The following is a 24,908-nucleotide window of genomic DNA, read 5'->3' on the forward strand; positions in this document are numbered from 1 at the left end:
CAAAACATATTTTGGAAACCTTTGCCTGCACAAATAGACCACAGATAAATGTGCAATCAGACATTGATTATACAGACAATAAGCACTTACATAAGTGCTGAATTCTCTATAAACACATATTTTTATTTATTTTATTATTTTTTTTGGTGCTGCAGGAAACCAGTGAAGGTTGAATGTCAAGATGAGGTAGAGCCGCAAGTAGTGAGTGGTAGAAATAAATATTTCTGTTGTTGTTAGTAAGAAACTAATACGAGCATATCAGGTTAGATGTGCAGGTTTGGGGTAATTAATTAATCATTATTATACCATGATTTATCAAAATCCTTCTAATATTCAAAAACAATCTGCATGACATTGTGTTTTGGATGGATAACGTTGCAAGTTAGTTACAACTATACAGTGGGCAGAAAAAGTATGTAAATTTGTAATCGTGACTCATGGTTTGCTGCATTAATTTTATCATAAAATGTGATCTGACCTTCATTTAAGTCAACATGAAAAAAAATTCTGATCTTTCATGTCTGTATTGAGAAGAAACATAAAAACGGGGTGGAACATAAAAACCACATAGTGAAAATGGAAAAAAGCATGTGAATCTGAGGTAATGACTTTAAAAAAGCTGATTGGAATCAGGTGTTAGCATACCTGGAGTCCTAAAATTGAGTTCTGTAAAGGTCAGCACAAGACTTACCCTAGAAAATGTCCTTGGAAATGTAGTATTGTTTGTTATTGTAGTGTAGAATCGTCTGTTCCCACAACACAAAGAACTCATAGGTGCTGCAGAGTACTGGGGGTACTAATCTCACCTTGCACCTCCAATGGGAGGCAGTCCTTTTATTATTTTATATTGCATCCAACTACAACTTTAGCAAAGGAAAGCAATATGGTAAATAAGTATAACTAAGCAAAGGGTTAAAGGAAAATAAAAGAACACAAAGTTTTGTGAACTTAAATTAACAATGCCTGGCAACACTGCCTAAGAACATTATCGAAGTACAACAGAAATCTTTTATACCCTGGTCCTGTGACTCATGTTCTAACAGCCTTACGCTATCTTATAAGGTAAATACTGATCAACTTAGCTGCTCTTTACTGCTCCTAAATAGATTTAACATAATCAGCAATATACATATTCTTGTCATGTGTCTTACAAACTGCCAGACAATATCTTAAGAAGTGCGTTAACCGCAGACATTACACCACACAATACATCTTAGGTGTGAAGAACATCATTGATAACGTCTCGGGTTACTTTGCTGTAACCATGTTCCCTGAAAAAGCGGGAACGAGATGCGAGATGAAAACGCTATGGGAACATCTCTTTGTTCCACCAGTTGTGAAGCATGTGTGTGTCAAACACGCCAAAACTTTGGCTTATATAACCTTGGTCAGGTGACGTCATCTGATGAGGTGCACCTGCAGGTTATAAATAGGACTGAACCGGAAACATCCTCAGGTCAATTTTCGTCTGAAAGGACGTCCAGTCACGCCCGTAGTGTGGCATTGGAGCGCAGCATTTTGTTCCCGCTTTTACAGGGAACAGGGTTACAGCAAAGTAACTTGAGACGTTCCCTTTTAAAAGCTACACTTGATGCTGCATGAAAACGCTATGGAAACAAGAATACTAAAGCCGCCTCACTGCAAGTGTCTGGACCCCCAGTGTTGTGTAGTGTGTGCACAGCATGGACATCCAAACTACAGTGTAAAATCTGTCAAATGTGTGCGGAGAGGACCAACCTGCCACATTACACATTTGCTGCAAGGGGACACATTTTGTCAGCGCAATGATTCCTAAAGGCGAAGTGTGACCACGGGCCTCGTAGGCTAGGGCAATAGCATCTCTTACCCAATGTGACAGCGTTTGTCTAGTGGTGGCCGCCCCCGATTGCGGCCCCCATAGCATATAAAAAGCTGCTTCGACTTACGCCACTGGCTAGTGCGGTGGACATAAATCTGAAGAGCACGTACTGGACACAGTCAGGAAAGTCTTTCTAGCTCCAGAGCTGTAAAAAGCGGAGGACAGAAGGCCTCGAGAACAACTGGGTGCTTTCGGAACATAGTTCAGGTGAGGATGCAGAATAGCTTTGACTAGCCTAGGGGCAAATTCTAGGCAGGATGGGGAGACTGACAAAGCCTGCAGATCTCCAATTCTCCTCAAAGAAGTAGAGGCCATAAGAAAAACCATTTGAAGACTGAAAGGCACTGACTCTAGTGGTTCGAAAGGGGTGTCAATTAGACCTTCGAGCACAATCGCTAAGTCCCAAGAAGACCGTCGCTCTAGTGGGTGGCCTCAACTGTTTAGCTCCATGAATAAAATGAACAACTAAAGGGTGCTTTCTCACAGAAACCCCATCAGTCAGAACATGATGATGAACATGATAAGCCTGAGGACAACTTTTCTTGCAGAAACTCCAGCACTAAAACAATTTGGCAGTGGACTGGGTCTCAATGTTTTGCCATGCACCAACTTTCAAATACACTCCATTTGAGGGCATAAGTTTATCTAGTGGAGGGAGCCCTAGCACTTATAGTTTTAGTTACGATGGCTGGAAGACCAGCATCTCTTTATTGGTCTCCCTTAAAGGCCAGACGTGAAGGTTCCAGACCTCGGGCCAGGGATGGTCCTGCGTCTAAGACAGAAGATCCCTCCTCACTGGAATCACCCACGGTGAGCCATCGAGGAGAGATATTAGATCCAAGAAACACACTCTGGTCGGCCAACAGGGCGCTATCAATAAAAGGAGCAAACCCTGTTGACGGAACTTTGCCAGGACTCCTGGGAGCAGAGCTATCGGAGGAAATGCATAAAGACCCAGTCTGGGCCATCGCATCCAGACCCAGGGGAGCTGGAGGAGTCCGAGAGTAGTAAAGGGGACATTGTGCTGTTCCTTTTGAGGCAATTGATGTGCCACAGGAGAAGATGACCTCTCCAGATCCCTTAGGCTGGACAGCCATCTAAGACCGCACCCCAGTTCGTGAGGGAAGCGCCTGTTGCGATGACAACACAGACCTAGAGTGGGACCCAGAGTCAAAAACCAGGGTCTAAACCACATAGAATGGGTACGAAGCCCCTGGCGCATATCCCTTATTTGCCTCTGGGGATTGGTCCTTAAGTGAAATCCCCTGGTGCTTAGCCACAACTGAAAAGATCTAATGTGCAGAAGGCCCAAGGATATCACTGTGGATGCAACTGCCATGAGACTTAAAAACACTGAAAGTAATGAACAATCACTTTCTGGCCTAGCCTGATTTCTTTTAGGGTATTGGGAATGGTTTCAACACGTGCAGGAGACAGATGTGCCTGCATTGTGATCAAAATCCATATGACACCCAAATATGTTGTACTCTGAACAAAAAAAAGACTGCCTCTCCGGCGATAAGTCTCAATCATAAAGAATCGAGGTGAACTAGGACGACATCTCGATGTTAAAGCGCTAGCTGCTAAGACTGAGCCAGAATCAGCTAAGCACTAGCACCTAAGACTGAGCCTAAATCTATGTAATTTAGGATAGGGCTGCATCCGTGCATATTATATATATGTGCAGGGTGACAGGGCTAGGCAAAATGGAAGGACCCGATACTGGTAGGCCTTGCCCCCGAAAGCAAACCTCAGGAACTTTCTGTGTTGTGGCAATATTTGGAATTTGTGGAACAGCGTGGCAATGGTTTGCTTCTTACCTAAAAGATAGGTCATATGAGGTAACATGAAGGGGATCTACATCTGCCCCACGTAGACTCTCTACTGGTGTCCCGCAGGGCTCAGTACTTGGTCCTCTTCTGTTCTCCCTCTCTACCCGGTCTCTTGGTAAGGTAATATCATCGCATGGATTCTCATACCACTGTTATGCAGACGACACCCAACTTGTTCTCTCCTTTCCTCCCTCTGACACTCAGGTTTCCACCCGGATCTCAGCATGTCTGGCAGACATCTCATTTTGGATGGCTGCTCATCAGCTGAAGCTCAACCTCAGTAAAACAGAACTGTTGTTTATCCCTTGTGACTCATCTCCAGGTCAAGACCTTGTGATATCCATGGACAACAACCAAATCACTCCTTCAGCCACCGCCCGCAATCTTGGGGTAACCGTGGACAATCATTTGTCATTTTCCCCACACATCGCTAACCTTACTCGCTCTTGTCGATTTCTTCTTTACAATATCAGAAGAATTCGCCCATTTCTTTCTTCACAGGCTACTCAGGTGCTTGTTCAGTCCCTTGTTATTTCAAGACTGGACTACTGCAACTCACTCCTGGCAGGCCTGCCTCTGTCCACGATTCGTCCTCTGCAACTGATCCAGAATGCAGTAGCACGTCTTGTTTTTAACCTCCCCAAATTCTCCCACACCACCCCACTCCTCCGCTCCCTGCACTGGCTTCCTGTAGCTGCCCGCATCAAATTCAAAACACTGATGCTTGCCCACAAAGCTAAAAATGGCCCAGCACCCACTTACCTCTCTGCGCTAATTACACCACGCACTGCACCACGTTCCCTCTGATCCTCCAGCACTGCTCGCCTCATCCCACCATCTCTCAGGGATCGAGGGCGGCATTCATCCAGGCTCTTTTCTGTTCTGGCACCTACAGTGGTTAATCAATCGGAATGTAGGTCCTACCGTCGCCGCGCTCGGCGGTACCGTTTGGCTTTGTGCGTTTGCTGGCTTTTACCGTTGAGTGGCGCTATATAACTACAGGCTGACGCCTCATGCCTTAGTTCATTCTCTGCTGGATTAATGAGACACAGAGTTTTAGAACTGCACATAGTAGCGGATAAAATCAAGTAAAACGTAGTTAAACAAATTTATAATCACAGAACTAAAATGACGATACAAATGTAGAATTTAAATTAAATTAAATCTTATTAGGATCAAATTTAAACAAAATAAATGTTAACACAGTGAGCCTTCAAATTTTATCACGTGTAATTAGAAAAGACGCGTGTAGGGTTTTGTGTCGTCTTACATCTTGTGTTCTTTAAATTTATAGTAGATTTATTAACTAAAATAAATGACCATAAAAATTATAACATTGTCAGGACGTTCTACTGCGTCAGCTGATGTTGGTCATTCAGCCCCGCTTGTGTTTGTGCGTTATTATAAGAATGAAATGCAGTAGACTGTTATGATCTGTAACGGATTCGACCCATGTTGCACGGGCGGCACCATAAAGCACGGACACGAGGCGAGGTCTTATGGGAAAAGGGTAATTTATTTAGGTAAAATGGGGAAGGAAAGTGTTGAAGGAGGGAGAAAGGAAAGAATGGGATAAAGGTTGTGCATGTGCAGTTCCGGGGGCTGTGCCACACTGGCATGCGGGCACACAGCTGATGCTAAGTGTTGGTGCGAGTGGCAGAACTGAGCACGCAGAGGCAGCGCTCCTGCACGCTCCCTCGTGACGGCGCTTCTCCCGCTGTCGATGGCCGGCGCGAGTTCTCGCTGACGCAAAAACCTAACCACACTTTTCCTCTTCGGCAGTGGGGCTGCGAGGGCGGGCACGGTGCGGGAGTGTAGAACTGCCGCGGGAGCTCGCCCAGCTCTTTCTCGCGTTGTCCTCAGCGCGGAGATCAAAGGGCGGAATTCTAGTGTCCTTGTTTAAAGTCCCTGGGCCGCGTCACATCTCCTCTTCAATAACCTGCGTCTATTTTTAGGCGTGCCAGCTGCCACTTTTTAGTTAGAAGTTTTCAATACAAAGCTTATAATGCCCACATGACATGACGGAATAAGGCACGGCTGGTGATGATTGGGGTTTGTTGGGTTGCAGTGGATTGGACAGTGTGAGTGCAATGGCCATCCGTCTGCTCGCGCTGACTCTGCTCTCCGCGGATGGCAGGACCGGCCCCTCCCACCTCTCGCTCCTTTGAAGTCCCCGGGGCGCGTTCCATTTGCCCTGCTTGCATGCCGCACTTCCGCGTTGTTGCACGCGCGCTGCATACACAGCGCGTTGTAAAATCCCCTTTGGCCATACAAACCCCGAGTATTTTATAGCGCGGGGTGCAAGCCCGGGCCACGATAGCAACGATAGCTCACCAGTCGTGTAATTCTGCGGTCCCGCTGCTTCGCATGTCTGAAGGGGAGGCCGCCTAACTAGTGAGCGAGGAGCGATATTGATTTGGGCGCACGCCGTGACAGGATGAAAAAACTGTGTCAGATTAATGTGCAAAAACTATATAATAAAACTATATAGGACTACATGCCTTTATAAGACTCAACTTTTATTTAAGCGCACTCACAATAACGAAAAAACGTTGTGATTTTGTAAGTGTTGTGATTTTGTAAGTGTTGTAAGCTGCGCTGCTCTGTACTGTTTTTGGTGAACTTGAGCGCGTCAGAAAATGAACGCAAACGTTTTTTTAAATGGTCAGAGTCAGTCTGCTTGCTGTTTTCCCGATGCGTTCATAATCACTAGTCTACTTCTGCCGGTGCGCTCTGGAAAACTTTATGCATGCGGCTGAGCGCTGATTAAAACTATGGAGTAAATTAAAGAGGAGAATCACGATGCCGAGTCGAAGTCCTGAGCCCAAACCTCATTTAAATTAAATTAACAAATATTATAAGTAAAAAAACAATAGCCCACGTTTAGAAACCGTTTATAAATTCTTTCCGACATGAGTTGGCCCGGTGTTATGTGCAGAGCGCCGGGAGATTTCCTGAAGCTCAGAAATCACTGGGCATGTTTTCTAAATAGCCGCTATCTTTAATAACTGATGGAGGTTTTGAGCTGTATACACACGCATTCCTGCCTAAACAACTCTTAAAACTACACCTGTAACACAATAAACAGTAATATTTCAAACATTCTGCAGGCTGATATTTGGAGAAAGGAAAGAATAATGAATAAACCAGTTGTTGGGTCAAAATAACCCAACCAGGTGTTCATTTGTAAACTATATCTCATATGAGCCAACATGAGCAACCCAACAATGTGTTTAAAGTACCTGAAATAATCCAGAACTTAAATAACAATAAACCGATACAGAGATACGCTGTATAACGGTCACTGTTGTATTTATGGCAATGAGCGAAAATGTCACTTTGCGCGGCCATTTTACGAATAACTTTGAAATGCAACTGATTTATTTTGTCCGCTGACGTTTTTACGCGCCGGTGAGCGCGACGGTAATAACCATTCCAATTGATCAACTACTGTAGGTGGTGGAATGAACTTCCTCTAGATGTCCGTACATCAGAGACTTTGACTATCTTTAAACGACGACTCAAGACTCATCTGTTTCTCCAGTACTTGGACTAACTAGTGAGCCCCCCCCCGAAAAAAAAAAAAATAAAAAATTCTTAGTTGTGTTGGACTACTGGCACTTAGTTATTAACCTAGTTAACCCAGTGTAAGTATGTATCCAATTATGTAAACATTAAAGCACTTTTTGTAAGTCGCTCTGGATAAGAGGCGGGACTGTGAAGCGTGGCGATTCCTGCCCCAATCTCTACGAGGGGGTGCTCAGCTCGCCATACTTACCTTTTCCGCTTGAACTCCTGGAGAGAACCGGACCTGGTCTGGACTGGTACCCCTTTTCCACTGCTCTGGTTCTAGTGCCGGTTTTCAATTTTGGAACGAGTGCCCCGCTTTTCCACAAAAAAAAAAATTGGTGTTGGTGTCACACACACCCATTTCGCGACCGGCACTAGGACCCGGAAGTAGTACGGTCGCGAAACAGGAAGCATAAAAGGAGACAAGATGGCGCTTTACACTCGCTCAGTCATTGAGTTTCGCCCATGTTGGTCCAGATTGTCTGTCTGCCAAATCGTGAGAACTCATTTTCTTGGGTTTGCCTTCTGATTCGACTGTGTGTTTATAGGACGCGCGTTAAATTTGTGTTTTTCCCTTGCTCCCCTTGTGTGAGAGTCCTTAGATAAAATCGCGTGGTTATCCTGCCTACTCGCTTACTTCCGCGTTTGGGTTTACCATCCACGCTACAAAGAGCTAACCGCTAGTGCTAAAGTCTTCCGATCATCCCAGTTAGTTCGTGACAGTCGGTGCCCTAAAATAAGCACCGAACCAGCCCCTAAACTCTGCTGGTCTAGTTGCGAAAAGCCGTGACGTCACGAGCAGTGAGCGGAGTTATAGGGAGTGTTAAAAAAAATGGCGGAGACCCAAAGTCTGTTAATGTGGAGCGCAGACGAAACAAAAGCGCTTTATCTGCATTTTGGACATTCGCCGAGATTCAGCAGAAATTGGAAAGTGCTTTAAAAAAAGAAAAAGTGTATGAAGAAAAAAGAGAAAAACTAATAGTCGCAGGCTTCACACGAACAACCGACCGAATAGTGTATAAGCTAAAAAAAGAAAGACTTTCAGCCGTTATAACTCGAATAAGCTGCTTTTGGAGACTGAAAAACATTTTCATACTAGTTTGGAGAATTAACAGTAAACTGACTTCGGCCATAGTCGTTTCTATTTAGTGGGCGTGGCCTGTGACGTATTATCATGCAGCTCCCGCTGAGCTCCTGTCTAGTGTAAATGCGGGCCAGTTCTCGGTGGTTTTCAGTCCAGCACCGGCCGAGCAGCACCAGTGTAGTGGAAATGAGGAATGGGTGGCGCGACGGTCCCGACTCCTAAACACGGGGGAGAAGCCTCACAAAAGCCTGCTCAAAAAGCTAGTGGCGGCGGTGTTTGCGGCATCACCAAAGAAGCCAGGAGGCGACATGAGGGCATCAAGAAGGAAAGAGCGATCCCTGTCCATGATGCTGGTAAGGTTAAGCCACAGATGTCTCTTCGTAAAGGAAGCTGCCGCTTACTAAAAAAAACATTGCTGCATGCCTGAAGTTTGCAAAAGAGCACATTGACACTGCACAGCAGTAGTGAAAAAATGTTTTGTGGACTGATGAAACTAAGATTGAACTATTTGGAAAGAACATGCAACACTACATCTGACATAAAAAGATCACTGCATATCCTCATGAAAACATCATTTCAACCATAAAGCATAGTGCAGGAAACATTATGATTTGGGCCTGTTTGCTGCATCAGGGCCTGTCTGCTTACAGTCATAGAGTGGAAGATGAATTCCCATCACATTGGCTTAAACTCTGTAGAAGCTGGGTGATACAACAGGACAAAATCCCTGGAGTATGCAAGTCCATGACAGAATAGGGAAAAAAAAAACATCCACTTTTTGGAGTGGCCTAGTCAGAGCCCAGACCTCAACCCATTAGAGATTCTATTAAATGTCTTGAAGAAAGTCATACACATGAGATATCCAAAGAATATGACCGAGCTAAAGCAGTTCTGCCAGAAACTGATGTGATGTGATGTTCAGGACTGATCCATAGCTAGAAAGTGCCAAACAACATACAATTCCGAAAGGTTTAAATACTTTTTTTTGCCTCTGTATATAGAACAGTTTTCCACACTTTTGTGCTTTTCTGTGTATGTCTATTCTCTTCTCTTTTCCCCTCTTCTTTAGTTGATGTGGCCCTAAAAGGAAAAGCAACACAATCTTCTTTATATCAAAACTATCCTGCTAATTTGGCTATTGATGGCAACAGAGCATCTATCTTGAGTTCTGGCTCATGTGCACACACAAATGCTGAATATAATCCATGGTGGATGGTGGACTTGTTGGCAGTGCATAATATTAGCACTGTAATCATCACGAACAGAGCCGACTGCTGTACACAACGGCTAACTGGTGGTGAAATTCACATTGGCAACTCCTTAGTCAACAATGGCAACAATAACCCCAGGTGAATAAATTTTATATGTATTTAGATAATGCTTAAAAGTTTGGGATCACTTTTGAGATCACTTAGAAATATTTGTTTTTCCAAGGAAACACACACAAAATTAGTCTGAATAGAAAATACAGTATAGCAAAGGAACAAGACATGCTGACATTGTTAGAAATAATGACTTGGATGAAAATGATAAATGGGCTCTGCAAACTGTTTCTTTATTTAAAAAAAAACATTTGCAGCAATTATCTCCCATAGGATGGATTGGCTTGATGGACAACGTTAATTGTTAATAATAATAATAAAATTGTTTGTGAATAGCTTAAAAATGTTTCTCTTTGGAAGACCGAGATATGCAAGTGATCCCAAATTATTGAAGAAACAGATAGGTCTTTAGTCATTATTTAAAGACTGCCAGAGACCTACAGTAGGTGCCAGAACAGAAAACAATCTAGATGCATGTCCTCCTCTATGCCTGAAAGATAGTGGGACTAACCAGTTTTATAAGTGTGTATGAATTTTGTTTGGCTGACAGAGGTAAATAGAAATTTGAATATTATTGAAAGGTTAATTTTATTTCAGAAATTCAATTAAAAAAGATATATAGATTCTTTACACACAGACTGATATTTAAACTGTTAATTTTTTTTTCAACATGATCCAAATAGGTGACCCTGTAAAATGCCCCCACCCATCCCTTCATCAAAGACAAAATTCTAGCAAGAAAACTCTCTCACCATGATAATTGTGTCCCCAATTAAAATAATTTTAATCTGCAGTAAATCTGACCTACTAAAACACGTGATGTCATTCAGAATTTACATGATCCTTTCATTCACTTACATGATCCTGAATAATTCAATTCAATTTTATTGTATAGCACTTTTAGCAATTGTCATTGCCGCAAAGCAGCTTTACACAATCAAAAGAATTATTTAAGTTTGTATGAAATGTAAATGTGTATAAATCACAATGGTCAGTTTGTCCCTGGTGAGCAAGCCGAGGGCGACAGTGGCAAGGAAAAACTCCCTGAGATGGTAATAGAAAGAAACCTTGAGAGGAACCAGACTCAACACACTCAAAAAAATAACTCCTTGAATGAACATAATTAAATTATGCAAAGAATTTCCACCTGATTTAATGGCTCTCTTTCAGCATTAAGTAATTTTGTTGGCCCAACTTAATGTTCTTAGGTTCAGTCAAATTAATTTTATTAGGGTTATTTAACTTATTTACTACAGCTGCGTCCAACATAATTTAATACTGTTAACATAAATGAATAGCGTTGGTACAACAAATTTTTCAGTTGTAAATTAATTTGATCCAACTCAAGTAAATTAAAATTTTAAGCCCTGGTCAACAGAATTCTGTGAAGAAAGGAAGCATAAGACAAACGGGATAAAACAGAGATTTTTATTTTACACCAGCAGCAACTTACAAATGAGGTCTCAATTTAAAAAGAAAACATAAAACACCACAAATAAGTATTAATCATAGAAAAACAATTAAACACCAACAGAAACGTTTTGTACTTTATAACTGTTCGTTATGACTTTTAAATATGACCGTTAGAGACGGTTGGTCAGGAAACTCCTAAAGTCAGATACAGACAGGACACTTTCACTCACAAACTCCTGTGAAAAAATACAGTGTAAGGGCCATATTTCATTCTTGTGATTTGTTGTTATGTTTATCTTATTTCAGTTTATTAGTTAAGCATTAAGCATTAAGTATCATACATATAATTTGTATTGTGACATCATTTCATGGGTTGTTCTGTGACATCATCCCACAGTTATGCAGTTCCATGTCTATCACGCACGTTAGTTGTAGTTGTTGTTAAGACACGGAAGGATACAGAAAGGTGTGGAGCACACAAGCTTTTGACCGTGAGACAGTAAGCTAAAAGGAATACAGTAAAATAAGTTGTTGTAACTGTAATCTATCGAAGCTACAGAACACAGCAAGCGACTTGTCGTGACTACAGTGGATTTATGCAAGAAACTGTAACAACCGTTGTTTTTGATGTTGAAAATAAACAAGAGACAAAGAAATCAACGAAACGTCTGATGTCGTCAGTGACACTGTGTAACTTAAGACACGCGTCAGAACTTGTGAATAACATGCAGCTACATAAAGTCAAAAGCTTGGCTCCGCCGCAGAAATGAAGATAAGTGATTTAAGATTGTGAAGAGCGCGCGTGCGACTTCAAAAACGCGCAGAAACCGAAACCGAGAAGAGGACTTGCCTGCCTTAAACTTCACCATGTCACACGGCGAGGACAACGCCGCTATCGCCAAATCTGAGCAGGTGATGGTGCTCGACGAACTGAAGAGCGCCAGAGAAGGCAAGTGGAGTCAGTTGACTGTATTATACAATGAACTGGAGGCGCTTATGGACAATGCTTGCAATTTGCATGACGTTAAAGCCAAGCGCCGCCAATACAAAGCGCTGCTAAATGACTTTATTGAAAGTAATGTAACAGTGCGATCGTGCGCAAAGGATGAAGAGCGTGAAACCGATCAGCACCACTGGTATCACCCTAGATTAACGCGCTGCACAGAATTCATGGTAAGAGTGGAGTCGTGGATCGCGGACACTAGTAATCGCTTTACGTTGTCTCAAACAGTTGACGATGGAGTTTCGCCAAACGACAGTGTGTCAATGGCGGAGCGTAAGACGCCCGCCCCCCAAAGGCACGGAAGCGTAACGTCAGCGGCATCCAAGAGGTCCTTAACGTCAGCAGCATCCGAAGCTCGACTAAAAAAGGCAGGCGGCAGGCGCTGGAGCTGGAGGAAGCACAACTAAAGGCTAAACAAGCACAATTAAAGGCACAAAAGGAAAGGCTGGAAATGGAAACGGCGCTTGCAATGGCCGATGCTAAACTAAATTCTTACCAGAACCGCAAAAAACAACATCCTGCCAGACGGAGCTGGTCGTCGAAACGAGTGGTGCATGCCCCCCGGAACCAGAGCAAAACGACCACTGCAACCACAGTTCGTCAACAGAATACCTCGAGCTGCCATCACGCCTTCGAGCAACCCACTTAAGCATGCCAGTGAGTACCAAACCCATAATGTCAAGCACCCTAATGGAACGGCCCACCCAAGGTAACGAACACTCACTTTACAACACTGACATAGTGGAGCCTCAGGGTAGGATGCCACTTCAGGCAGATCTTACAGAAATGTTTGCAAAGAGTCAGAGGCAACATTCCTTACCTCCGCGCAACGTTCCTCCATTCTATGGTGACCCTCTTGAGTTCACGTCCTTCGTAAGAGCCTTTAAATATGCCATCGAGACCAACACTGATAGCAATCATGAAAGGCTATTCTTCCTCGAGCAGTATACTGAAGGACAGCCTAAGGACCTAGTGAGGAGCTGCCAGCTCATGCCAGAACATCGTGGTTACGCAGAGGCTATGAAACTGTTACATCATAATTTCGGAAATAGACAAATAATCGCTACAACGCTGATGCAAAAGGCACTCAACTGGCCGGAAATAAAGTCAGAGGACGGAAAGTCGCTCAAAACTTTTTCCCTGTTCCTAGTAAAATGTTACAATACCATGTCAAGCATTAACTACATGGATGAGCTAGACAATGCTACCAACTTGAGGAGTGTTGCCTCAAAACTGCCCTACAAATTGCGTGAAAAATGGAGAAGCCACGTATACGAGTACGAAGAGTGCAATGAAGAAACAGCTAAGTTCGTGCAGCTGATGAAATTCGTAGAACGGGAAGCAAAGGTAATGTCTAACCCACTTTTTGGAGACCTGAACGTTTCGACTAGTGGTACAACGACTAGTGGTAAAAAGCACAGCAACAAATACCCTTCAGGATTCAAGCAAAAAATGGAAGAAAAGAGAGGTAGCAGCTTTGCGACCGGCGTAAAACAGGTTGGTAAAAATCATAGAGACTCAATCACAGTAAAGAGTAGTGGTGCGTTAGTTATTAGTGCCTTCACTAAACCTTGTGCATCCTGTGAGCAAGATCATACCCTAGACGAATGCCACAAGTTTAACAATGAGACATATAAGGTCAAATTGGACTTTCTAAAAAAGAATGGATTCTGCTTTGGCTGTTTAGTAAAAGGACATTTAAGCAAAGACTGCACGAAGAAAATTACATGTCAGTTGTGCTCAAAGAAACTTCCTCGCATGCTACACATTGCAGCAAAGGACACAGCTCAAGCGATCGTAAAGGCTGACGAAACCGAACCAGTTCAAACATTGCCTGTTACAGCGAGTCACGAAACGAGTGCGTGTATCGGGGCTGGAGATGACTGTATTCTCTCCATAGTACCTGTTAAAATAAAGTTCAAGAAAGGCAACAAGACAGTAAAAGTATACGCCTTTATGGACCCAGGTAGCTCTGCTACCTTTTGTACAGAGTCACTAGCAAGGCGATTAAACGTACAAGGTAAAAAAATTGACATCATGTTAAGCACCATGAACGCGAAGAAACAAGTAGAAAGTTACGTGCTTACTGATCTAGAGGTTAGCAGTCTGGAAGAAAACACCTTTGTTGAACTCCCCAAAGTGTTCACACAAAAGAGTATCCCAGTCTCAGTGGAAAATATTCCACAACAGCACGACATTGATAAGTGGCCATACCTCAGCGAAGTAAAACTGCCTTACATTAATGCTGGAGTTGAAATTCTCATAGGTAACAAAGAGCACAGGCTCCTAGAACCATGGCGAGTAATTAACAGCAGGCACAATGGGCCATATGCAGTAAAGACTGCTCTTGGATGGACCATAAATGGACCTCTTCGAGAGTCGGTCGAGGAAGGCACATGTGACAATATGCAAGTGAGCGTTGCAGTCAACAGAGTCTCCATCGAAAGTGTGGAACAAATGCTGATACAACAGTACAACCATGATTTTCCTGAACTGAACTGTGATGACAAAGCTGAGTTGTCACAAGAGGACTATCAGTTTTTAGACTCTGTAACTAACTCCCTGCAATTTACCGATAATCACTTCTACATCGGTCTCCCATTTAAGAAAGCAGCTATTCAAATGCCCAATAACCGAAGCGCAGCCATGCAGCGCGCACTGAACCTCGAACGGAAGTTTAAGCATAACCGCTCCTTTTACAAAGAGTATCTTAACTTCATGAACGACATGTTTGAAAAGGGTCACGCAGTCAAGGTCCCCACACCCCACCTAAGTCGACAAGACGGGCAAGTGTGGTACATACCTCACCAAGATGGGTGACATCCTCAAAAGAAAAAGCTAAGGGTAGTCTTTGACTGTGCTGCCAGCCATCAGGGAATATCATTAAATAGCGAGCTTCTGCAGGGACCCGACCTGACAAACTCACTCATTGGGGTGCTCGCACGCTTTAGACAAGAAGAAGTTGCCATGATGGCAGATGTGGAAGCCATGTACTATCAGGTCAGAGTTCCGGAAAAGGACACAGACTTGTTGCGTTTTCTGTGGTGGCCGAACGGAGACGTGAGTCAGGACTTGGTTGAGTATAAAATGGTTGTTCATTTGTTTGGTGCAAAATCATCTCCAAGTGTAGCTAACTTCGCCCTTAGGAAAACAGAAGAAGAAAACCGCAGCAATGCATCTGCCGAGGCAGTCAACACAGTACTTAAAAACTTTTATGTAGACGACTGCTTGAAGTCTGTCTCTAGTCCTAGTCAAGCAGTTGCGCTATATAGTAATCTCACCAAACTGCGCAAGTGGAGGGTTTCACCTCACCAAGTGGGCAAGTAATAGTCGTACATTGCTAGCTTCCATCCCTGAGGGTGAGAGAATTAAAGACATGAGGGACTTAGATTTGAGTAAAGACGCACACCCTGTTGAAAGAGCTCTAGGGGTGCTGTGGTGTATTAATTCAGACACGCTCAAGTTCAAGATTAGTTTAAAAGAGCGGCCTGCGACTAGAAGAGGAATCTTGTCAGTCACTAGTTCAATTTATGACCCCTTAGGCTTCCTTGCACCAGTCATACTGCCAGCTAAGATCTTAATGCAGCAGTTATATAAAGAGAGACTCGCTTGGGACGATGACATTCCCGAACAATTTATAAAAAGATGGAGGGCCTGGCTACACGAGTTGCATCATTTGTCTGAGTTTAGTGTAGCAAGATGCGTAAAACCAGTTGACTTTGGAGTCACAAATACAGCACAACTTTACCACTTCTCAGATGCAAGTGAAATGGGATATGGAGTTGTCTCGTATATTAGGTTAGTAAATGCTGATGGACTCACACACTGTGCATTCATGATGGGGAATTCTCGCGTAGCGCCCTTGAAACAAACTACTATCCCCCGAATGGAATTGACAGCGGCAGTGGTTGCTGTAAACAACGATAAAATGTTGAAAGGTCAACTGGAAATAGAACTGCTGGACTCTGTGTTTTGGACCGACAGCACAACTGTCTTGAGATACATTGTTAATGAAAAACTATGCTTTAAAACCTTTGTCGCTAACAGAATCTCCATCATACGAGAGTCAACCAAGCCACAGCAGTGGAGGTACGTCGACGCTTCAAAAAACCCAGCTGACGCTGCTTCCAGAGGAGCTTTCTGTGAAAAATTCATGAAAAACAACAATTGGATCCATGGTCCCCCCTTTCTTAAAACACCAGAGAGTAAAGGGCCTGAAAACATTCACGATCTGTCGACGAAAGAGGATGACATTGAGATTAAACACTCAGCCTCAGTGAATCTCGTAAAAACTACAGAGAGCACAGATGCCGTGAGTAAACTGATTAACTATCACTCTGACTGGTATAAGCTAAAAAGATCCGTTGCCTGGATTCTTTGCGTTAAAGACATGCTTAAACAGAGAACAAAAGGGATTAAGGGACAGGCAAACAACTCAATAACAGAAAACCATAAGTCTCTAACAATTAAGGACTTAACAATGGCAGAAAACGAAGTCATTAAGTTCGTTCAAAACCAAAAATTCAAAGACGAAATTTTCATGTTACAAAAGGGTAATGCATCCGTAAAAAGAAACAGTTGTCTTTTCAAACTAGATCCAGTACTGCAGGACGGAGTGCTAAGAGTTGGAGGACGTCTTGGTAGGTCTGCAATGCCTGAGCATGCAAAACACCCTGTCATTATACCCAAAGACTCACACATTACAACTCTAATCTTAAGAAACACTCACGAACAGGTCGGACATTGTGGAAGGAATTATATGCTTTCAAAATTGCGGCAGAAATACTGGATTCCGACAGCAAATTCCCTTGTGAGAAAGTTTCTGTCCAGTTGTGTGACATGCAGAAAGATCAGAGCAAAGAATAGTGAACAAAAAATGTCAGAACTGCCACGCGATAGAATAACACCAGATCAACCACCGTTCACTAACGTAGGAGTTGACTATTTTGGACCCTTCGAGGTCAAACGAGGTAGAAGTAATGTTAAAAGATATGGCGTATTGTTTACTTGTCTGACAACAAGAGCCGTGCACATTGAAGTCGCGCAGTCATTAGATACAGACTCCTGCTTAAATGCTATTCGACGCTTCATGTGCAGAAGAGGCCAGGTGTCAGTTATGAGAAGTGATAATGGAACAAACTTCATAGGCGCTGAGACTGAATTGCGTAAAGCTATCCAACAGTGGAATCAGTCAAAAATTGAAGGCGTCCTCATGCAAAAGGGGATACAATGGATATTTAATCCTCCTGCTGGGTCTCACTTCGGTGGAATATGGGAAAGGCAGATAAGGTCAGTTAAAAAAATCTTGAGGTCTGTATTAAAAGAACAAACACTAAACGATCAGAGCTTGCACACATTCCTGTGTGAGGTGGAAGCTATAATAAATGACCGTCCCCTTACCACCGCTACAGACGATCCCACAGACCTGGAGCCCCTGACACCTAACCACCTGCTGCTGATGAAAAAACAGCCAAACTTGCCTCCTGGTCTTTTCAAAAAAGAGGACATTTACGCACGTCGCAAGTGGAAGCAAATTCAGTACCTTGCCGACCTATTCTGGAAGCGATGGGTGCGTGAATACTTGCCCTTGCTTCAGGAGCGCCAAAAATGGTCTCAGGTGAGAAAAAAACCTCTCGATTGGAGACGTAGTTCTAATAATTGATGAGTCTTCTCCAAGAAATTCATGGGTCGTCGGACGGATCACGAAAGTGTTCCCTGATAAAAAAGGACTCGTGAGACGTGTACTGGTCAAAACTAAAACCAGTACCCTGGAAAGACCCATCGATAAGCTGTGCCTGATATGTGAAATGGACTGTTAATTACCTTATGAAGTAGTCATGTTCCTTTCATTTGGTACGCAGCGATATGAATACCTTAAGTTAAACCGTTAACAAATGTCTAAAGTGGTAAGAAAGTTAATTCAAATTTTAATCCAATAGTAAATGTTGTGGCCCAATTGTAAAAAAAAGAAAAAACAACAAAACAAAAAATGTGTGTAATTGTCAGCCTTCCTGCCTGTCAATTAGGGGCTGGAAATGTAAGGGCCATATTTCATTCTTGTGATTTGTTGTTATGTTTATCTTATTTCAGTTTATTAGTTAAGCATTAAGCATTAAGTATCATACATATAATTTGTATTGTGACATCATTTCATGGGTTGTTCTGTGACATCATCCCACAGTTATGCAGTTCCATGTCTATCACGCACGTTAGTTGTAGTTGTTGTTAAGACACGGAAGGATACAGAAAGGTGTGGAGCACACAAGCTTTTGACCGTGAGACAGTAAGCTAAAAGGAATACAGTAAAATAAGTTGTTGTAACTGTAATCTATCGAAGCTACAGAACACAGAAGGCGACTTGTCGTGACTACAGTGGATTTATGCAAGAAACTGTAACAACCGTTGTTTTTGATGTTGAAAATAAACAAGAGACAAAGAAATCAACGAAACGTCTGATGTCAGTGACACTGTGTAACTTAAGACACGCGTCAGAACTTGTGAATAACATGCAGCTACACAGAGATAGATTCAATTAAAATTTATGATACATAATTTATCAAATAAACAATATTTATACTTTGTTCCTCTCGCTTCACAACTCATGAGAACAGCCTGAAACCAGAACCGAACCGCAGATTAAGCACGCGCATATAACCGTCGGTATTTTAAGTGTGATTAAAAATACAAGAAATAGCTTAAACCAAAATAAAATGACTAAACATCGCTAAACAGCAGGTGACATTTATGTTCAGTATTTCGTTTCTATTTAAAAAGAGGGGAATTAATTCCTGCTTACCTTTTCCACACGCCCGCCAAACGTTTGTCTTCTCAACACGCTGTGTTCTCTTCTCGCGATGTCTTTTCGCGATGTTTGATCTGATATTTCCGCTTTTCATAGTGACAAGATCTCTTTGGTTTATCTCAACATGATTGAATCTAATAAATGTTAAGTTGTTGAATTTCATGTAAATACAACATAATTTATTCATGTTTATCTTGGAAACATGAAATTATTATGTACAAAACACATATTAGATTTTAGTACATGTAACTGGTAGCCAGGTTCATTTTTTTGAGTGCAGGGAACCCAACCTCATTTGGGTAAAACAGAAAGCAGTAAATGATATGCATTTATACAGTGTGTTAGGTGGCAGGCAGTTCAGCTATAATGGCTGATGTTAATTGATGTTAATATGGAGTCCAGGTAGTTATTAAAGACCCAGGTAGACTTGTAGGAAGTTCCAGTCCTGAACTATCGAACTGTCAAGTCCCCAGAGAAACAGTTGCCAACACCAGTCAAGGCCAGAACCATCTTCTAGGTGGAGAGAATCATCCCCAGACACCAGACGCATCCCAAAGAGACACACGGGGCATCCATGTGACAAGATCTTCAACCAGAAGTAGGGCACCAGGATGGGTCAGACAGGTCCGGAGGGCAGAGGGAGTCTGGATCACTGGCAGCTCAGGAACGACATGTGCAGCTCGACAGAGAGAGAGAAAGAGTGAAAGGGGGAGACAGGGGGAGAGAGGAAAGAGAAAGAGGGGGAGAAAGAGAAGAGGAGAGATGGCAGTTAGGTATGGTCACAGTCACACAATGTATAATGTAAATGTATATTAACTGTAGAGTGCAAGCAGAGACTCCGGCAGGACTAACTATGACAGCATAACTAAAAGGGAGAGCCAGAAGGAAACACAAACATGAGGGCTTCCTGAGATGTAAAGCAAACAATCACCTCACCATCAGCAAACCTGAGTGATCAATGAGAGTGAGGAAGACAGCATCTAAACATACCAGTTCACCATAATACTCTACGTCCATGAGTCCCCCAAATCTGCTCCTTTACCTAAGGCAAATCTATTTATAAAAATGCTTGGCTACATGAATAGGTTCTTAGCCTGGACTTAAACACTGAGACTGTGTTTGAGTCCCGAACACTATTTGGAAGACTATTCCATAATTTTGGGGCTTTGTAAGAAAAAGCTCTGCCCCCAGCTGTATTTTTCATAATACGCGGTACTGACAGGCAGCCTGCATCCTTTGATCAAAGTAGGCGTGGCAGTTCATAAGACACTTGCAGTTCGCTCAGGTACTGCGGCGCGAGACCATTTAATGCTTTATATGTCAAGAGTAGTATTTTAAATTAAATGCGAAATTTCACAGGGAGCCAATGCAGTGAAGATAAGATAGGGATGATGCTTATATCTTCTGGTTTTAGTGAGGACTCTCGCTGCTGCATTCTGGACTAGCTGAAGCTTATTTATGCACCCAGCTGAACAACCAGACAGTAAGGCATTACAATAGTCAATAACTATTGTTGTCAATAACAACACCATGTGATTACAGTACACCGTAACTTTTAAAATTGATGAATTTGACTCTGTGATCTATGTCTCCACGGAAACACTAAAATGCTTTGGATGTAAAAAGATGGAAAATCTGGTCCGTGCATGTGATACAGCGAGGGTGAACAGGAAAGATGGCAGAACAACCTAAGCAGGCAAGGAAGCATCAACAAGAAACCAGTGAGAATACCACAACTGAAAAAGACATCGTGGAGGCCAGCGCACCATCCACCGTGGAGGCCAGCGCACCATCCACCGTGGAGGCCAGCGCACCATCCACCGTGGAGGCCAGCGCAACATTCACCGTGGAGGCCAGCGCACCATCCACCGAGGAGGCCAGCGCACCATCCACGGAGAAGGCCATCACACCATTCACTGATAAGTTTCCAAACACAGAGAGCGGTAAGACCAGGGAGCTCCCCTCTACACACTCAGGGGAATACCTAGGGTGCTAGTGCAGTAGATGAGGCGATCCCCCTGGTTAAATGAGCCCTGGTTCTCAGAGGCGAAGTGAGCCCACGCGCCTCATAGGAGAGGGCAATAGCATCTCTCACCCAGTGTAGTGGCAGCCGCCCCCCCAACCCATATCGTCCCCTGCGCCTGAGACAGAAGATCCCACCTCGTTGGAATCACCAATGGTGAGCCGTTAAAGAGGGATACTAGATCCGAGAGCCCGGCCAACAGGGCGCTATCAATAAGAGGCGCAAACACTGTTGATGGACCCTTGCCAAAACTCCCGGGAACAAAGCTTTCAGGAAAAGCGCATAAAGGCGTAACCAGGGCCATGTACGGGCCTCGGCGTCCGGACCCGGGGTAGCTGGAAGAGTCAGAGAGTAGTAAAGGGGACATTTGCTGATCTTGTGAGGCAAAGAGGTCCACCTCTTCTACCTGAAATCTCTCCCAGATTGACTAACTATTTTGGGGTGGGGTTTCCATTCCCCGTGTGTCAGAGATTGACTGGACAGAACAACTGCTCCCACATTCATATGCCCTGGAATGTAAATCGCCCTGAGGGACAGGAACCTGGCTATTTAGCGGCGCGAGCACAGTCCGCCCTGGCGATTAATATATGAGACTGCCATAGTGTTGTCCACCCGCACTAGGACATGGTAGCCTCTCAACTGCTGGAGGAAGTGCTTTAGGGCCAGAAATAGAGCCATCATTTCGAGGCAATTGATGTGCCGCGCGAGAAGATGGCCTCTCCAGCTCCCTTGGGCTGGACAGTAATCTAAGACCGCACCCCAGCCCATGAGGGAAGCGTCTGTCATTTGCATCTGCGACGACAAGACGAACTTAGAGTGGGACTCAAAGTCAGAAACCGGGGTCTGAACCACATACAGATGTGGCCATTAAGACTGCGCGTGTTTTCCCGCGAGACGCCGCAATTTAGCGCAAGGCGTGCCGCGACTTGCCTTGAGCAACATTTGGAAATTTAAATAAATGTGTTGTGCTTCACTAAATATCTGCCAGATGGCGCATGGAAGGACTTTATCTAAAAGCCGGACCAAGTATAATGAAGAATTGGGTATAATTACTTAGCCTAAAACAATATTGTTTCCAATGCTGAAGCAAACATGAATTTTATTTTGCTTTACAACAGATCTTTTATGATGAATGTGTGTATATGTGCTTCATATTATTTTCATAATAATGAAATGAGCTGCCCAAATTCATGCTTTAAAAATTCTTAATAAGTTTCTTATATATTTTTTGTAATGTTTTAACAGGGACAAAACAGGGAAAGACATGGCAATGTCTCAGTTTAAATGGTGTTGAAATTAATTTAATTTCCTGATATATCCTGATAAGTATCTGATAGACTTAACTATGCGAATGTCCTGATTCGTGAATATGCCAACATATCTTATTTAAAACGTAAAAATGTGTCGACATCATCAGAAAACATGAATGAACTATATATATTATATGATTAAGTAAATATTATTTTATGAACACGAACTTCTTCGGGCTTTTTATAATAATCATCATATTTGCTGTTTGTGTCCAGCATTTAATAATTATTTCATCCATTATTTAACCACGGCTGAAAATAATAGCTGGAATGTGATGTGATTGTGAATTCATGACTGAAATAAAGGTGTTTGTCTTTTGTAAAGTACTTTCACTTTACAAAAGGCAGCGTTTTTATCAAAAGGTTGATAAACGCGTGTTGTACAGTATATACAACGCGACAGCGCGCTCAATTACTCACTTCTCACCTTTCATGTAGATCTGCTCGGACTTATTAATTCGTTTTAAACCCCTTAAAAATGCGATTTTCGGAGCTTCAGGAAATCTCCCGGTGCTCTGCGCATAACACCGGCCCAACTCATGTCGAAAAGAATTTATAAACGTTTTCTAAACGTGGGCTATAGGGCTCAGGACTTCGATTCGGCATCGTGATTCTCCTCTTTAATTTACTCCATAGTTTTAATCAGCGCTCAGCCGCATGCATAAAGTTTTCCAGAGCGCACCGGCAGAAGTAGAATAATGATTATGAACGCGTCGGGAAAACAGCAAGCAGACTGACTTTTACAAAATCACAACGTTTTTTCGTTATTGTGAGTGCGCTTAAATAAAAGTTGAGTCTTATAAAGGCATGTAGTCTTATATAGTTTTATTATATAGTTTTTGCACATTAATCTGAGTCCTCATCTGTTAAATTTTTAAGGGACAATAGTTTTTTTTCAGCCTGTCACGGCGTGCGCCCAAATCAATATCGCTCCTCGCTCACTAGTTAGGCGGCCTCCCCTTCAGATATGCGAAGAAGCAGGGCTGCAGAATTAGGCGAAGAGCTGATGAATGGTGAAGAAGAGCTCTCCTTGCTAATATTCCCGGGCTTCCAATTTGCGCTATAAAATACTCGGGGTTTGTTGGTTTACAGTGGATTTTACTACGCGGTGTGAGTGAGACGTGCGCACACAACGCGGAAGTGTGGCATGCAAGCAGGGCAAATGGAACGCGCCCCAGGGACTTCAAAGAAGAGCCAGCGCAAGCGGACCGAGGCAGGAGCAGCTGTCCGCGGATGGCCGTCGTACTCGTATTTTATCGCGCGGGGTGCAAGCCCGGGAATATTGGCATGGATAGCTCACCAGCATGTCATGTGGGCATTATAAGACTCAAAAGTGGCAGCTGGCACGCTTAAAAATAGACGCAGGTTAATTTTTTTTATAGTCTAAATTAAAATCCTCCTCTTTAGTGCCTCCTATTCCTATTAATCCTATTGTTCTTTTAGTGTCACTGCGTGTGCTTACAATGCCAGACAACATTCAAATGCAAATTATTCACTCTCCCCAAGTGTGAATCAGCTGTTCTCACCTATACATATTAACCTATACGTTCTCACCTAAAGTGTTTAGGTAAAATTCCACCTATACAAGTATGACAAATATGCAAAGGAAAAAAATAGGAAGGGGCAAATACTTTTTCATGGCACTTCACAGGTAGTCAGATTGTTCCACTGGGCTGAAACTGTGGCAGGTGGAGTTATAGCACTTTTTAAATCACACTAACTATACACTGATATGAATAACTTTAAATGATGAATGCTACGTTAATATGATCTCGGGCTTGCTCCACATTATAAAAGCAAAGCGCGGAGATGGATATCATATTAACGTACGTGATGTGGTGGAAAATAGGCAGTGGCGGTTCTACACTGAATTGCCCCCACCCCCCCCACCCGTCAGCGCCACTTCTAACCAACCAAACCCCCTATCTGACGTCTGCTTGGTCTTGTTAATTTGTTTTAAAAACCCCAATTCTGCGAATTCCCCCAGCAGCGAAACCGGTTTGATGACTTCACACCTGTTGTAAAGGTGAGATGGGGGATTACAGTAACTGTGGGCGGGTTGTATTCAATGAATAGACTAAAACAAAATCATGTTTGCTTCGGCATTGGAAACAATATTGTATTATGCTAACTTTATTAATGATTATACACTTTTGTATTCTTTGTCCACACACGTGGGCATCTTAAACTTTTTAGATATTGATCCTTTCTCGATGCAGCGAATTTTCTGAGCAAAATAATAATAATTTACATGAATGAAAAGCAGGAAGAAGAAAAGGTAACGCGAAAATAAGAAAAAGCTTTAGAGAAAATAAGATAAAGCTTTAGAGGTAAATGCTGTGAAATGCTTTAAATGAACAGATTCTGCCTATAACTGGTCAGGGACAGTGAGGCTGGATCCAGCAGCCCACCACATCCCACATCATAATACATGCTGATAATGACCAACACGTCTCGTCTGATCTACCAGAGCCAAATAAAAAGAATGGCAATCAAACTGAATAAAATTAGTAGCAGCATTAACTTGTGCTAATAATTATTATGGTGGTCAATATTAATTGAAATAATGTTTCTCAGCATTATTTTGTATTAATATTGACTACCATAATAATTAAAACAAGTAACTAGTTTACTAGCGTGAGCTGCTACTACTGATTTATTTAAGCTCACCTGTTCAGTTTTATTGCCATT

At 42.8% G+C, this 24,908-nt stretch overlaps 1 protein-coding gene across 1 annotated transcript in view; it reads left to right on the forward strand.

Annotated features, from left to right (window-relative positions):
* Positions 1-8,537: 8,537 nt before the first annotated feature.
* LOC128508426 (fucolectin-like) overlaps positions 8,538-24,908 on the forward strand; it is a 32,918-nt gene continuing 16,547 nt past the window's right edge. Inside the window, exons 1-2 of the mRNA XM_053479768.1 lie at positions 8,538-8,697; positions 9,414-9,693. Of these exons, the coding sequence (XP_053335743.1) occupies positions 8,538-8,697; positions 9,414-9,693 (440 nt within the window). The remainder of the gene's footprint in view (positions 8,698-9,413; positions 9,694-24,908) is intronic.

This window comes from Clarias gariepinus, chromosome 20, assembly GCF_024256425.1.
Source record: "Clarias gariepinus isolate MV-2021 ecotype Netherlands chromosome 20, CGAR_prim_01v2, whole genome shotgun sequence".
In the NCBI taxonomy this organism is placed as follows: Eukaryota; Metazoa; Chordata; class Actinopteri; order Siluriformes; family Clariidae; genus Clarias; species Clarias gariepinus.